The sequence below is a fragment of the Neomonachus schauinslandi genome, chromosome 2, assembly GCF_002201575.2.
Source record: "Neomonachus schauinslandi chromosome 2, ASM220157v2, whole genome shotgun sequence".
Lineage (NCBI taxonomy): Eukaryota > Metazoa > Chordata > Mammalia > Carnivora > Phocidae > Neomonachus > Neomonachus schauinslandi.
The window spans coordinates 85,463,549-85,480,767 of record NC_058404.1 but is presented as its reverse complement, the minus strand read 5'-3'; the positions used below and the strand labels follow the sequence as shown (position 1 = coordinate 85,480,767).

The window sequence follows — 17,219 nt, the reverse complement described above, 5'->3', positions numbered from 1 at the left end:
TAGCCCGAAGAATGAAGAGGTTAACGTGCAAAGTGCGTCTAAAAAGCACTAAAATAAAACACAACAATTTTCACTCTCACACAAAGAACTGAGCACCAGTGAATTAACGCATCTAAAATTAATTGGCATTCCTGTAGAAAATTTTCCTTTTGTAATGTAGCCACTGGGCTGCTATGGAAAAATATCCTAATTTATACTGGCTGAACAAATGATTTGATTAGTGACCAAAGTAAGGAGGCGTGAATGCTCTCCAAGCATGAGCCTTTCCGCATGGTCTGAGTCAGCCACCGTACAGTAAGGCTGGCATGGGGCCAAGAGCCCTCCTGCCAACGAGACTAGAAGTTTCTGAAGAGCTACCACAGACCCAATGCTGGGAGAGTCCCCCAAACAAAAGGCGGCCACCGAGTCCAACAACTGGCTTGCAATGGCACCATATGCTCCACAATATTGTCCTGCTGCAACACGGGGCCCTGTCTTCAGTGTTCCCGGGTGCTGCACAGCTGTCAGCCCATGAGCTGTTTTATCATTATTTTCACTGTTTTATTACTTTTCTGGGAATTCAAATCAGTGTAACCGCGTTTGATGCACTGGGTGAAAAATGGTGTCTCCCTCCCCCTCCTCTTTCAACCTAATGAATTGCCTTTTTTCATATCAAAGAGTAATGAGCACCAAACCACATAATATTTATTCATGGAACAAAAGACATAGGAATGGAGGGGGTGGGGGAAGCAGGAGCAGCTCCTGAGTGTGGAGAGCAAAAAAGCTGGACATTTTAAAGGAGCTCCTCACTGCGATTCCCAGTGACACTGGGTTCAATTTACAGGGAAATCCAAACCTTACAGCTCTCCCCATTCTTTCCCTTGGAGCCTTCCATCAAGCAAGACCCTAGTCAATGCTAAGAGACCTTGCTGCTGAGAGCTGACAGTAACCAAACATAACTCATCCTGTAGACTTGACAGTGAACTGTCTAAACCTTTTCTTTCTCGGTGGACCTCCCCTAAAAAGCCTTTTCTCTCTCTTATGAGCATTAAGCCAGTATATCTAAGAACATTCAAGATAGATCCTTTTACCCCCTGTATCATCATGGCCTCCATTGTGGATGAGAGCCTGATCTGGCCCAGGGAAGAAGAGCCATTGAAATAATGGCACTATTGGAGCCTTGCTCACCTCAGATGACATGAATTTTACCCTCCTCCCTTTCGGTGTTAATCTCTCACACTCTGTCTTCAAGTTTTCTTTTTAATCCAGAAAACAGAAAATAATGTACAATAGTAGGAATAACTTAACCCAACCCATGGCTCATCTTCCTTATAGACATTGAGACAATTTAATTGTCCCCTTTACAAAGGATCCCCAAACTGGGAGGGGCAGGATGGACTACTAAGTCAAGTTAATGCTAAATGAGTCATATTTCTTGAAGGCTTCCCTGAATACATGAGCCACCAAAGTGAAAGGAAAACTATTCTTTAAGGTAAGATAGCTATGAAACAGAGGTTCCTCAAAAACAATCCACACTAACGCTAAGAAAGAGACTAAAGGTAAATGGCGTGCAAACCACATGAAATTTTAACACCACTGACTGAGCTGCTGTTTCTTCCTCCCATTTTATTACTCAGTCTTGAATTTTCCATTTAAAAACTCTACTTTGAGAATTTAAAAAAAAAAAGATTTGTTTAAACTATGAAACATATTTAAATTTTTAAAAATCACAAAATAACTCCTTTCTTCCTATACCCTGTGCCACCCAAATGGTTGTGAATTTTAACACTGCAGAATTTCTTATCTGGGTAATTTCCCTTAAGCCCAGAAATGCAATCCTTTTCTGAAGCAACCCTCTTGCCTCTTCCTCTTACAGTCTCATTTTTGTAAGTTTGTCAAAGCTAATTATCTCTCTCCTCAAATTTATGGCTCTTCAGTGTATCATAAACACATATATTATGAAAAGTTGAAGAAACAAGTGAAGTGTGCATTATACTGTGAAGGAAAAGACAGACATAAATAATTATTCAAAGTATCCACCCTTCGTTAATAAAGTAATGAGAATGGCATTAGAAAGTGTGGATGGAAATACCAAAGCCAGCCAGTCCCCCTTACCTCTCCCATATATGGTTGTCCCCACCCCCTGAGCCAATACCAGAAACTCCCACACCATCACTTTAGGTTAAAGAGGGAAGCAAAATTCTCAGGTTTGCAATCCTTTGACATTCCAGACCACAGATAAACATGAAGCCTACCAAACCAGTACCACAGACAACCTGTGCCTCAAAGAAGGGAACAAAGACACAAGACCCAATTCTCACAAGCACACACTGTCATTAAGCGCCCTTACTTGAAACTACTGTTCCATGTTTCTGAGTGTTCCAATTCCAATCTGAGACCATAACTTAAAGTTAATAAAAGGCTCCTGAATGATTCATATCAATCCTTTCAACCTAAGAACAGGATCAAACACTAAAAAAGCAACAGCCCATTTGAATTTCAGTAGCCTAAGGGCCAGATATCCCCTATCCTCAAAGCACCAGTTTATCCTACTTGGTCACCCTCAGTGTTACCACTACATGTTCTTAGCTCGGTGTGGGCCCCAGACGTATTCCCCTCTAACACATACAACCTGCCAAAAATACTTTCTGAGTGTGGTTATTTACTGTTAACAACAAACAAGTTCTTCAAATATTCCTTCAATAGCTTCTGAGAATTAAGCAGCACGAAATCCAAATCTAAAATCATTGTTTCCATACTTCAGTGAAGAAAATGAACGTGTTTTTTAAAAACCCAATAGCAGCTGCAAACCGTTTAGGAATTCCTAGTTAAACTGCAAAATACGCTTTCAACCATTTAGCCACAACAACATCTAAACTGAGAAAGTTGCTTCTTTATATAAACCACCTCTGTTTACCAAACCTCAGAGAACCTCCCGGTAAAGGGCCAGGGCAGGATGTAAGTGGCAAGGGAATGTTGCAATCCATGAGGTGCCGAAGTGCCGATGTGCACACTCCACTGTGAGGAAATACCTTAAGTGATTAAAGATAAACACCACCGGCATGCTTTGCAAAGGCATCCATTGCTATAGCCACACACTCTTCTCCTGGATGAACAGACAGGACGGGAGGGACGCAGGGAAAGAGGATGGACTGAAATACCACAGTGGATTAGAACTGGGACAATGGGAGCCCGGAACAGAAGATGGGAACAGGCAAAGGGAATGTTTTACCCCCGCTGGGAACTCTGGCATTATTATCACTTAGACATTCTGAAGCTAAAACCCAAGAATAAACTATTACAAGAGTTTTATCTCTTTTCCTTTCCTGAGCATCCAGAAAATTTTGTTGAGCTTTGATGCGTCAAATTTCTTTGCATTAATGTGAATGTTGACCTCTAACACTCCTGTTTATGAATTTATATCCACAGTTATTGAACTCTCTTCAAAAAACAAATAAAACTCAAAAGGTCTGAAATACTTTTCTAAGATATGTTTAAAGAAAAAAAAAAACTCCACAATAAGGTAAAAATTGATTGTAGTCATTTCTTTCCTATTACAAATCATCTCTGGACCCTTTCAGCTGGAAATAAGAAAATGCTTTCCAAAGGAATTAGAAATCAGAAGTTTACTACAACATAGGTGTGATCTCAATAGCCTTTGGGAAACAGGTTTTATTTAATAATATAATCAGATAGCTATGAAATAACCAATATTCAAAACATATAACCATTTACTTGACTACAATCAATATAAAGGTAAATGTTATACTTCGTGCAAAATGCAAGGTAGTTGTTCACCTTGTGCATAGGTGAAAGTCATCCCTAAGAGAAAATGTTCTAGTGCTAGAAATGAAAGAAACAGATCCAGGAATATTCAGAAGCAAACACGAAAAAAGTACGATACTCCTCAGAGGGACCGAAGACTAGCAAAACTAAACCTGACTGTCGGCAGCAAAAGTGAGAGGTTGAAATTTTATTGTCTGACCAGAACAGCAACAGTAAGGAACTCGTAGGTTTATCATATTGGATGGCCTGGTTAGAAGATTAGGAGCAAGGTTCATATTTTACATACATTACTAACTCATGCGATTTAAGCTGTGGGAACAGAAGCTATCTAGCTGTCTTTAGGCTGAAGCGCCCTTCCCTAAAGTCTGCACCGAGCACACGGGTGCATTAACTTCGCTGGCCACAAGTTTTGTGGGGGAGTTTTCTCACGAAGGTGCTAGGTGGCTCAGCTAAATGGCAGAAAATGGTTGCTGCTAATCAACATGTACGTCCTAACTTGAAACGGAATGCCTAGTTGATCAAATCACTTGGTAGAGAACGACCTATAAAGTTCAGGTCCCCAGTCACTTACATGCCTACCCTGGGTTTATTTCTGTGGTTCAGGTAATTGCCACCTACATCCGGCACAAGCTTCCAGGTCCTACTGCCCTGTGGCAAAGGTGAAACATGAGGTGGTGATAAAAAAAAAAAAAAAAAAAAAAAGGATAAGGAGGGACACACAGGCCAGAGGTATATGAGGCCAGGAGAGAGCAAAGCGGGGATCCTCATTATCAAATAGCAGGACCAGCACCCTGCGAGAGACCACGTATCTTAATTTTGACTCCTGTTCAAACTGATCCTATAACCTAAAGGAAAGTCAAGTAGGTAAGGACTGTTCCTTGGCAGAGCATGGTTATTTCAAAAATCCAGCTATTCGCACAACCTTTTCAAGAAAGAACACTTCAGGCAGGTGAAGGCAGAATAACGTTATAGCCGAGAACCCAGATGCTGGAGCCAAACTGCTCCAGCTATATAAAAACACAGACTATACTTATTAGCCTCTCGGTGTAGGGCAGCCGCTCTGCCAGAGGTAAATCAAAATGACCAAGAACTCCAATCAAGGGCAGTCTTGAGACCATTTCAGCATACATGTATGATGAAAACTGATAGGACTTCTCACTGTCTAAACAAACGCTATAAGGTGACTGTCGAGGCAAGTCCATTTTGATGCATTTTCTACAGTTGGCCCGGTCAGCAGGTTGTTATTACCATGTTACACAGATGACTGGATTAGTCAGGGTAATTTAACCTGTAGGAAGTGGCAACTCACAGACCTTAGATTTTTACGACCACTCAAACCCGCTCCCATTGGTACCCCAGGTACTAGAGCACCAAGTGAAATACATTTTACAAATGAAGCCACACGGGTCGGTGAAACACAAAGCTCGGGAAAGGTAGAGAGAACTACAATCTCATTCAAGAAAGTGAATTTCCCACTTTCACAGCATGAACAGATACTGGTTAACTAGACTCCTACTAACTTCCTCTTCAGGACCAGATGAAAAGAAGGAAAGTCATTCCTATAAGATACGTTGCCAGATACCCAAGCTTTAAAAACTAACAATGTTCACCCTAGACTGCAAAGACCAGCACCAGTTACTAGAGTTGACACTTTTTTTTTGAAGCTGTATTTTTGAGGAAACACAATTATCATTTGCTCTAAAATGGGTTATAATAAGATTCAGGTGCTATATTAAACCATATTAGATTAAAAGTGTTTTTTTTGGTCAACCTTTTCTTTATACATATTACATATATAGAAAGAAATCCAAATCTGTGCTACAGAAATGCTCACATATGTATAAGGAATATATGAATAAGGATGTTCATTGCTGTAACGTTTAATTGGCAGAAATTGAGAAACTATAAGAGTGTCTATCAATAGAGGATCATTTAATAAATTATGGAACATTTATATTATGGAATGCTATATAACAGTTAAAAAGAATGAACTGATATATATATATATACATATATATGTAATGTTACATATATTTATATGTAATGACTTGGACAGATCTTCAAAACATATTATGTGGAAAAAGTGTATCTCAGAACCATATGTACGATTCCATTTGTGTAGAAAAAAGCTAACATGTGATGATATACAATATATAGTATATATGTAAGTGAACAGAAGAAGGTCTGGAGAGAGATATTATAAACCATGGTCACTTCTGAGAAGGGGGTAACATGAAGGAGAAGAATTAAGTCACTTCTTAAACTACTTTCACTTAGCAATTTATTCAACACATATTTTGGGTTCTTCCTATGTACAGTAGGTCTTTTTCTAGTCATGATGATATGAAGATGAATAAAGAGACAAAATCTCTGTCCTCACTAACTGGTATTTTATTTCTATATTGTTGAAAAGTTTTATAATTTTAAAAAGATGTCATGGGGCACCTGGGTGGCACAGGTGTTTAGTGCCTGACTTAGTTTCTGCTCAGGCCATGATCTCAGGGTCATGAGACCGAGCCCCGTGTCGGGCTCCATGCCTAGCTCAGAGTCCGCTTAAGATTCTCTCTCCCTCTGCCCTCCCCCCATGCACTCGTGTGCACGTGCGTGTGCTCTCTCAAATAAATAAACCTTAAAAAAAAAAAAGATGTCATAACCCCTTCTCCAACACTTAGCCAACTGAACAACTTTTGCTGAACATTTTCACTCATCAAGACAGCCCATTTCATCTTTGAACAGGTTTAATTTTGATATAATTGTGTTTTTTTTAATATCAAACCAAACCTGACTCCTAATAACCACCAACCACTGATCCTAACTTTATCCCCTTGAGGCCATAAAGAGCACATCTAATCCTTTCTTCACTTGACAGCCCTTCAAATACTTTAAGAAAGCTATCATACCCTCTAAGTCAGACTAAACACCTCCAGGTCTTCCAACTGTCTTTCATATGACATGGTTTCAAGTCCTTGCACCTTCCTGCCTGCTTCTCTCTAAATGTTCTCTTCTTTGTCTAATTTCCTCTAAAAGCTTGATGTCAAGCCGTGATCATGGTGCTACAAGTGTCACCTAGTCAAAAAAAGGAAAGAAAGATGATCACCTGCCTCTTTTTTAACAACCTTAATCTTATTCCCCACCACACCAATAAATCCTCTCCCCACACAAAGAGGTTTCATTTGAAAAATAATGAAATACAGAAAACAATGCAAGAAAACCATAGCCACAGAAAGCTTGCAAGAAGATACAAAGCATTTAGCACTCTAGGATTTTCCTAAGCATTAGTTTATTAATGACTTCCATTAACGTGTTCTCATAAAACCACAAAACCATTTCAAACAGCTAATCCGAACCAGGAAACCATGTCCTGCAGTGTGCATCCAATGAGAGCAAGGATGCCCCTTTCACCACGGTATCCCCAGTGCCTAGGAATCGTGTTGAAGATGTAGCAGTTGCTCAATACCTAGTCATTAGATGTTGGCTTATGCCTGAGTGAAACAAGCCTCCAACGACTCAACTTTTACGTCTGCACCCGCACAGGAGGCGAACAATTAAGTGACGTGCAAGTAACTCATAAAAATAGGCCTAGCATTAGCAGAGCGCCATAAAGTCTTTGGGACTCTTACATATATATATATATTCATTCATTGGGGCCTAACAATCACTCTGTGAGGTACAAATAAATGATCACTGTTCCCCTTCTGCCAGGCAAGGAGACAAGAGGCGGACAGTCAGGAAGTGAAAAGTCGGATGGTCACGTGGCTGGAGCGGACACGCAGCACAGCGGCCCTTTAACTCCTTCCAAGGTACCCTCTGCCGCACCTCCTCCTTTCTCCACTCCTTAAGTAATAAGAGTGTTTTTGAAAAGCTGTGAATAAAGCCACACTGTGTATTTTCAACATCCTAGGGGAGCTCCTTATTTAAAGCAGGGTTTCTCAAGAGCAGCAACACTGATATTTTGGACCAGGTACTGTGGGCACAGTGTAAGATATTTAGCTTCATTCCTGGCTTCTACACACTGGACCGCAGTAGCGTCCCTCCAGTGTGACAACCAAAAATGTCTCCCAACATTGCCAAATGTTCCCAGGGAGGGGAAGGGAGCAAAATCTCCACCGATTTAAAAATCACTGACTTAAAGGAATCCTGTAAGTAGTAAATCTATCCAATGGCAGTAGTAATCATTTAAGAAAGCATGAAAATATTTTAGGAACGTGATTTTTTCCATATACAAACAATATGGCCATTGGCTCTTGAAAACATATATATTTGAGTTTTTGTAAGGTCTGAAGGTTCAGAATAGACTAAAAGCACACTTCACGTCTGTAAGCTCCCAAGACACCAGGACACTGTCTGCTTACCACAAATGAGCAAAACTGATCATCTCTCGTTTCTCCCCCTTGCCATCCATTCCAGGTGATGCCTCCAAAATCTTCAGCCCCTTTTGCCTCAGTTCCTTAAAGCCCTTTCCTGGGAACCAATCCCTTTAGATTCACTCTCAATCACTGAGCTGCTTTCAGCATCTAACAAACAATCAAAGAAAAGAAAAATAACCAACCACTGTGAGAATAAAGGGCACTGGCAGAGCTTGTCTCTTAGAGCCGTGCAATCCTTTTGAGTCAGGGTTACAACCCAGGTTGAATCCGCACAAACAGACTCACAGCACTTCAGCCTTTTCCTTTGAAGGGAAAGGAGCCTCTGTCCAGATATGAGTTTTCTGGAGGTGTTGAAAGATATTGTGAGAGGGGAGAAGAGATATACAGTAATGTATCCTAACAACGTCTTCACATGCACACATAATCGCCTATATAGTTGAGGGCTGAAGGGTCCACAACATGAAACATTACACAACCAGATTCTACCCAACAGGGTGGAGATTTAAAGAATTAGAAAGGAAATTCTGGAGGCTGTTAGTTAAAAAATTAAATATTTCACTCCAGTTTTGTACAGTGGTTAAGCCATTCATTGCTAAGGAGGATGAATATTCGTTATTTGTATTTTAAAAGATCCTACTTTAGCATAAAGGTCATTCCAACCAATGGGAGGCCCAATATAATTAAAAAGAAGTGTCTAAATTCTTCTTTTTTTTTTTTTTTTTAAGATTTTATTTATTTATTTGACAGAGAGAGACACAGTGAGAGGGAACACAAGCAGGGGGAGTGGGAGAGGGAGAAGCAGGCTTCCCGCCTAGCAGGGAGTCCAATGCGGGGCTCGATCCCAGGGCCCTGGGACCACGACCTGAGCCGAAGGCAGATTTTTAACGACTGAGCCTCCCAGGCGCCCCGTGTCTAAATTATTCTTAAGGAATCACTTTCCTTTTGTCAGAGTAAGTACTGCAAGCCTTTTGAGATTTTTATTAAATTCCCCCAAAAATAGTACACACAGCTTGCCTTAAAAAAACCTGAACCATAGCAGTAACTTCCTTTTTCTATGCACGTGTTATGTGGCCCTAAGGGAATGCTGTGCTTCTTTCCCAAATGGACTTGCTTATCCACAACTCAAAAGCTCCTCAACCTTTTAACAGATGGAACAACCAGGTAGACTTAAGCGGGGAGGGGGGGGGGGAAGTTGTGTCCCTTCTCTGATCCATTAAATGGAACTATGATCTTTAAGTATTTTTTATACAGCAAGCTCTCAACTCCATCCTCTAAATAATTTCATCCAACCTTATTTGTTTAGTTCTTTAAGTTTTCCTAGGTTTAAACAAGAGTTTTTTGTTTTGTTTTGCTTTTAAGTTAGGAGAATTAATCAGTTCTCAGTGATAGCTGATTTTCCAGAAGCTACATTGCCAACTCACAAACATGAATAATGAATTTTTGGAATGTGTCTGTCTGAAAAGCATGCTGTATTTTTAATGAAATTTAATTTGGGGGATCCTATAACTTTGGAGCAGTCATCTGTAAATCAGCTTTGTTAAAACAAACAGAAACCATTGTCAACTTAGTTTCAAACAACAGGAAAGTAAAGCATATTATTTTACTTAAAATGTCAGGAGAAGGGGACATAACTCAGCCCGAAGCTGTTGAGAAGTCACTGGCATCAACCCTAATGCTGATTGAAAAACAAACAAACAAATAAAAACTGGTTATCCCCCTTAAACCTCGCTAGAATAATACTGAAACACCTACAAAGTATATACTCAGTCTTGGATGCAAGAGTGTGATTTAGCATTTTAACTTCTATGAAGCACTATGACCTATGTACCAATACTGCTGAACGAATGAACTGAAATTTTAAAATTCAGTCTATTCTCTATTATTTGTGCTAAGGAAGAGCAAATGGTATACAAAATCAAATCCATAATTAATCCAAAATAATTGGCATCCTCCCCAATAGTTTCATTAGTTATGAGAGGAGGAAGCCCTGAAATTAAATTTCTCTTCTTATTGCTTCTTCCCACTCTTTGGTAAAGGTGCTAAAGGTCATTGAAAAGACCAAAAGGTTGGCAGCAGGAGGGGAAGAAAAAACAAAGCAAGCAGCTACAGGGTCTGAAAACTGGATAAACAGCCTCTGATTAATAGAGTGAAAAAATGCAAAGCTATTTGGGAGAGTTAAAAGGCAGATATTATAAAAATCATGGGATTGAGTTTTAAATATGTTCCTCTTTATGAGATTTTGATGTCTGGTTGATTTCACAGTTCTCTATAATGAGTAATGTGGAAAAGATGACAGAATTTAGCCATCTTAAGCTCAAGAACACAGTACAGAACTGTTAACAAACACAGAGCACTAATCACAAATAAAATTCCATGCTATTAAATAATATATAAGTACTTCAAATGTGTCCAAGAATTACTATGTGATGTGCAAAATGGTTTATTATACTGGATTCCTTGTACGGCAGTACCACTAAGATGAGAAAGAGGGAGAGATACCCCCCTATGTCAACCAATGGAAGAGCTCCGTCAGGAAACCTCTTTAATAACAGTTCGCTATTGGTCTCAGGTATTTATGTAATGACTCTATATAACTCTATTTTAATGTTTAAAATTCTCATCTTTCTTCTTACAGAAATGTCAGTAAACCATATACCTGGACTGTTTATTTTCCTCATTTCAGGTAACACAAACCTACAAAGATTCTAAAACTTGCCCTTATAATTCTAATGAGTCAGGATGGAAAGTATCAAATATACCACCTGCCTGAAAACTCAGCTTTCCCTGGGAAGGAACTCAGCCTGGAGAGCATTTTGTAGATTATGATTAATCATTAACTAAATGTGCTTCTACGTTTCTGATCTCTAGCTGCCCAGTACTAAATAAAATGCACCACCACCAAAGAACATAAATAATATAATTAGATATGTATTGGAGCTTTAAAAAAAAAAAATGTTTCTTAAGAATTAAAAGACAACACTTGTGAAGCACAGGGCAATGAAATTCCAGAAAGTTTTTCACAAACTTAAGGCACACCCTGTGTAGGCTATGGAAAGCTTCTCAAGAAGCAACTGTCAATCCTATCACCCAGGATAGCAGAACAGGATAAGCCAATGAAAACGTTCCTATGAAAGATTTAGAAATGGTTTGACATTACAAGCCTGCCAAAAAACCTGGATACAGAGCCAGTAATCTACCTTCAACAGGATAAGAAATGGGAAACCAGATTCATTTATAAGGAGGTTTAGCACTGGACTAATATGTTGACATTTCCTGGATCTGTTCCAGGAATGGATGAGAAAATTCTGGATAGGTTGCTGTTTTCTCTAATACTCAGTAATTAATAAGTTTATTATCAATTGAATTTTATGTGATAAACTCTTCAGAGCAAGAACCACACAGATTTATGCAGTCTGTAAACTCCGTAAAAATTAAGCACACTTTGAAAGTTATAATGGCACTAACAGAGTGAAAAAGTCATGAACACACAGGACTGAACCAGGTCAAGTAAGGCTACCACCATCTTGAAATTCTGAAGACTGCACTGTCATGCTTTTTGGTGTGCCTGAATGATTACACCTCTGTCAAGTCAATCTATCTTTGACTTGAAAATGAATCTGTGTCAATTGGAGTTTACCTTAGAATTTTAACCAGGCCTTCAGTTCCATGTACAGAGAATGAACAATGTCTCTTGTTACCACAAATAATTAAAACTATTTTAGGAAAAGACACCTTTTTACCTGAGACTCTTTAATAAGTGAAATCAATAGTTCTCACCAACAACTCTTTGAGGGACAAACCCTTCTATACAAACAAAGTGCAAGTGTGTTGGGCAGAATGGGTAAATGTCATTTGACTGACATGTCCAGAAATTACCTTTCACCTGAGATACTGCAGCTTCAAACAGAGGCCTTTTTGAGCTCCCTGGTCTCTTAACAGGCAGGGCTATTAGAAATACACACAAAACCTAGGCTCCTTCTAGAAGCCTGGAACCAAGGAAGATTTCTATTTCACTTCACCCATCCTGCTTTTTGTTTGCTTGTTTATTTTTTTGTTTTCATGCCTGTGCCTAAAAATGTATAAGATAAGAAAACAAATCAAAAGAGGTAAAGAACTGATTAGACTGCCTCCTTAACCCAAACCAGGCAGAAAGAGAACTAATCTATATTTAGTACTTTGGACATACTGGCCCTAAGAAGGTCAACAATAGCAATAAAACAGAAAAGAATCCTATTCATCTTTATTTTTATCATCACCATTATTATTATTTGGCTCTGCTTGATTATTGCTTTTCTTTGGGGTTTTCCAGATAGACAGCCCAATCTGAGAACTAAATGTAATTGCTCTGTGCCCCACCAGAGCCCAACTATAATCCAGCCGCCAAGTCAAGAAAATGAAAATTCAACATTTTTTTTGGCAACCTCTGCTTCCAAAATTTTATCTCATATATAGACTAAGTTAAAGTACTCTTTCATTTCAAGGGCCAATGTGAATTTTTAAACTAATTATTTTTAAAGAAAAAATAGCTTATCAAGAATGATGTTATTTTCTTTCCTTTTTGTGGTACATAGAATGTACATGCAACTCTTTTTTTTACATGCAACTCTTTGCTTAAGAATTAAGGCTGTTTATTTTCATTACACTCATCACACATACTTCCCACTGATATCAATGGGAGATGTATATGTGAAAAACAGTTGAAGCTAGAATATACTGTTCCGTACATAGCCTTGGCATTTACGTCAATCTAATCAATGGGCTAAATTGTCACAAAATTGACAGACAAATGCTATTTTTCAGGCAATCATTTTTCAAGTCTGTTAACTTGCTAAGCTGGGATTCACTCTATTTACAGCTTATGTCTCCTCCATTCAAGTAAGCATTGTCTTTGCATTTTCAAAAGTAAGCTCTGGCTTGAGCTTGCTACCTCCTTCCAGGTAACGTCAGGATCTTCGACTTCCTTCCACCTGCGGGTGTGTTATAACCCGGGCGCGCACACCCCGAGGGCTCCCTCTCCCCTTCCGAAGGCCCACAGGGCAGCCTCGAGAGAACCTAACCCAAACATGAAAACTTTCTGGCCGCTAACTCTACTGCTCTCGCCTGCGATCAAAAGCGACCGGGCACCGGGAAGGGTACTGGCTTTTGTTCCAGCGTTGCCCAGCTGGCGAGGTAACGCCACCGCAGTCCTCCATCCCGAAAGGTCGGGAGAAATTGCGTGGTGCTGAGATTTTGGAGCCTCACGGAAAAAAGAAAAAAAAAAAGCCTATTTTTACGCAATTCGTGCGTGTGGGGTGTACACATGAAAAGAGGGGGTGGAGCAGGCAGGCATGAAACTGCCAGCGCCTTTCAAATTCTACTTCAGTCTTAGGTTCACAAAGTGAGTCTCCCCATATGTGGAAGGGCGCGAGGGGGCGGGGAGAGGGAGACCACGCGGACTGGGAGAGAAATAGGTAGGAGAAGGGCAAGCGAGATACGGTCGAGATGCAGGTCCGGCCCCGCCTCCGGGTACAATCGGAAAAGCTACAGTGTGTCAGTGGCTTTCGGCTTCCTGTTTGTAAAGCCAGAACCTCCCTCCCTGACTCCGGTGACAGGCGTTCTTCCTCTAAACAGAGTCCGCCTCTTCTTCACGCTCGGGGCAGGATCGGGGGCTGGGGAGTGTGGGGCGCGCGGGGCGCGGGCGGCCCGGGCGGAGGAGGCAGGACCGCGGGGCGCAGCGCCCCTCCCAGCCGGGCGGCCTCGGGGGCAGAGCCGGGCCGCCAGGCGGACAAAGCGCCTCCCGCTCCCTCCCCCCCCACGGCCACGCACCGAGAGGGAGGAGGAAGGCGGGCTAGAGGGATGTAGGAGGAGGAAGAGGAGGGGGAGGAGGGAAGGTGCAGCCGGCGGGACTGGGCAGGATCGCGCCGAGGAGGGTGGGGAGGAGGGGCTGGGCGGCCTCGGAGAACGGGGAGGAGGGAAGGATTCCTGAAGCCCAAGATAAACAAATTGTTCCTCTTCACGTGCGGGGTGGGGGGAGGTGGAGAGAGTGGGGAGCGAGCGCTGCGGCCTCTCCTCTTCCCCTCCCCCTAGCCGGCTCTTTGTCACGGAGCGCCGGCCAGAGTGCCGGGCGAAAGCCCGCGGCCGCACTGGCACCACCCTCGGCGCCGAGGACTCCCAGACCCGGGATGTGCGCGATGTATAAAGCGCATACTGAGGGGGCCGCCCGCGCCGGGCGCTGCGCGGCCGATCGAGGGGCGGTCGGCAAAGGAAAAGGGGGACCGCGCGCGGCCGGGCCGTGCTCCTAGATTCCCACAGCCCGGCCCACGCCGCACACACGCGCAGCCCTAAGCCCGGAGGCGCGGTGGGGGAAGGGGGCTGCAGACACCTTTCCCAAGCTTCCGGCCTCCCCCCCCACCCCCACCCAGAAAGGAAAGCAAAAGAACCGGAGAGAGGAGATAAGAGAAAGGATTCTACCCTCAGGGTTAGGGGGTGGGAACTGCCCCTTCCTCCGCGAGAAGTTAAGCCATTGGCTGCTCATCTACCTCGAACCCACCCACCCAGCCATTTAAGCCTCTTTCACCTCCCTGCTACCTTCCACTCCTCCGGGCTTTTTAGACCAGCTTGGAAAGTTGGCGGGGAGCGGGGTGGAGGCTGAAGCCGGCTCGGTGCAAGCAAGTTTAATAGGAGGAGGAGAAAGAATTCCCAGCGGAGTTGCGTGGTCGGGACCCTGGCTACAGGCCGGGGGCCTAGCTCTCCCTTGCTAACACCCGCCAGGCCGCTCTCCCCTGGACCCTCCCGGCCGCTCCACCTGCCGGGCCAGCCTCGGGGCTCTAGCGGCGAGAGAGCGCACCCGCGCCCCGCATCCGCGCGCGCTCCCGCGAACGCGCGCGCGCAGCCACCCTCGCTCGCTTCTCACCCACTTCAAAGTTCATTCACAAAACTCCCAGACTTTCTCAGCCCAAAGGGGGTGAGCTAGGGAGAGGAGGCGAGAACCTCTCCCTCCCCCCGCCCCAGGGGTTGAGGGCCTGGTGCCCGCCCAGAATCTGCGACAGCATCAATTTCTCCCTGCACCCGGCGGATGTGCTGAGAGGGGTGGGCGAAGGGGGACGGGTCTGGAAAGGCGAAGCGGCACGGCAAGGGGTGGGGTGGAGAGTCGTGAAGAGGAGGAGCGAGGTTTCAACTCTGGGTTCACTCTCTTTCAAATCCGTATCTAAGAAAGGGAGAGGGGGGGAAAACTTTTCCAGTGCCTCACTCCGGCTCTCCTCCAGGCTCCCTCCGCCCCTCGCAGTCGTGACTGGCTTCTCCCCTCTCGCCCCCTCTTCCCCAAATCTGACAACCCTGACAGATTAACAGGTAGCGACGACGGCAGCTTTTCCCTCAGAAAAGTTGATGTTAACCCTTCGGCTTCAGCCCATCTCGCCACCGTGCAAATCAGACACCCGTTCCCCCCATGTAAGAAGCTCCACGCCCCCCCCCCCCCCACCCCCCCTCCCCCCCCGTGAAAAAGGCCCCCCCCCCCCCCCCCACGCGCGCGCCCCACGCCTGCTGCCAGTGCGCCCTCACCATGATCAGCGTGTGGTTCCTCTGCTCCGCCGAGGCAGCCTCCGCATCTTGCTGGGGTTTGCTCTGGTGCTGCTGCTTGCCCGTGCCGGCGCCCGATTTCTTGGCCCTCTGCTCCAGGGTCCGCTGGTAGAGGCTCACGGTGTCCCGGCGCTCCAGCTCCAGCTGCTCCACCTGAGCCTGCTGATACCTGTTCTCGCAGTTGACGTGGTGCCGCCGGCAGCCCTCGATGCGCTGGCGGAGCCGCTCCACCACGGTGCTGTGCTTGGGGACCGCCGCTGAGCCGCCACCGGGGCCCCCGGAGCCGCCGCCGCCGCAGCCGGCAGCGGGGTGATTGCTACTCGGAGCAGCGGGAGTACTATTGGGAGTATTATTCACACCGATCCCGGCCCCGCCGAGGCTGCTGTTCAGGCTACTGTTGATGCAAATACTACTGCCATTCGCGGCAGCAGCGGGGGCTGCGAAATCCCCCATCCTGCTCCCCGGGCACACTATTTTGGAAGAACTTTTTTTTATCCACCCCCCTATCAGCCTCCTCCTTGGGTCCAAGAATTAAAATAGTTTAAGTGGAACGCGGGGGAGACGCAAGCACATGGATGGAAACAGCGATCCCGACGGGGCGAAAAAAAGGGGGAGAGATTTTGGGGTGGGTTTTTTTTTGTTTCCTTTTTTTAAACTGTAAAGCTCGAGGGGAAAAAAGGGGGGGTGTTATCAGAATACCATCAGACACCTATCAACAAAAAGAATCACAACAAACTGAGCCAGCAGCAAATCGGGTTGCAACTCAAGGGGAGATCCGCTCCTCTCCTGCCTTCTTTTTATAATCCATTATTTTCTAATAAATTCCAGGAGATTTCCGGTGGTTGGCAAGCATTTTCTCCCTACGTACCGAAAAATACACCCCATGTACACACACAAGCATATGCCTCCAGTGCGGACACGCGCGACACACACTCACTCCACACCGCATCGGAAAACGGCAAGCTTGCTTATTGCATTTTCCTTCCACAAAAAAGTTTTGGTGTTTATGCCGCCCCGTGTTCTCAAAGTACTTTGGCTGCTCAGTTGCATTTCACAGGAACCTAGATATCGAATCCTCGGGCTGGGGGAAGTAAACACATGGACAGTCCGAGGCGACTGCAAAAGTAGATCGGTGAAGTCCTTTGCAAAACGCCGCGCGGAGAGCAGCCCCTAACGCTCGGCTGGGCTGCCGCTGCCGCCGCTGCTCCTGCCACCATCACAATGATCAACTGCTCGCCGCCGCCGCCGCCGCCGCCGCCGCCGCCGCCGCCGCCGCCGCCGCCTCCTCCTCCTCCTCCTCTCGCTCCTCCACCTCCTCCTCCTCCTCCATGCCAGCGGAGTGATATCAGGACGCGCGAGCTCAGTAAACACGGCAGCGGCGGCGGCTGGAGGCCGTGAGACAAGCCGGGGGACACGGCGCAAAACCCGGCCCGGACTCTCACCCGGCAGGAGCGGGCGCGCACGCACCGGCACACGGCTCCCGCCTCCCTCGCCTCGCCCTCCCCGCCCCTCCACGCCCCCAACCTCACT

The 17,219-nt window shown here is 44.7% G+C and overlaps 1 protein-coding gene across 1 annotated transcript in view; it reads right to left on the bottom strand.

Moving 5' to 3' along the window:
• MAML3 (mastermind like transcriptional coactivator 3) overlaps window positions 1-16,952 on the bottom strand; it is a 396,601-nt gene extending 379,649 nt beyond the window's left edge. The window contains exon 1 of the mRNA XM_044912880.1: window positions 15,672-16,952. Coding sequence (XP_044768815.1) covers window positions 15,672-16,142 — 471 coding nt within the window. The 5' untranslated portion in view covers window positions 16,143-16,952. The remainder of the gene's footprint in view (window positions 1-15,671) is intronic.
• Window positions 16,953-17,219: the final 267 nt, after the last annotated feature.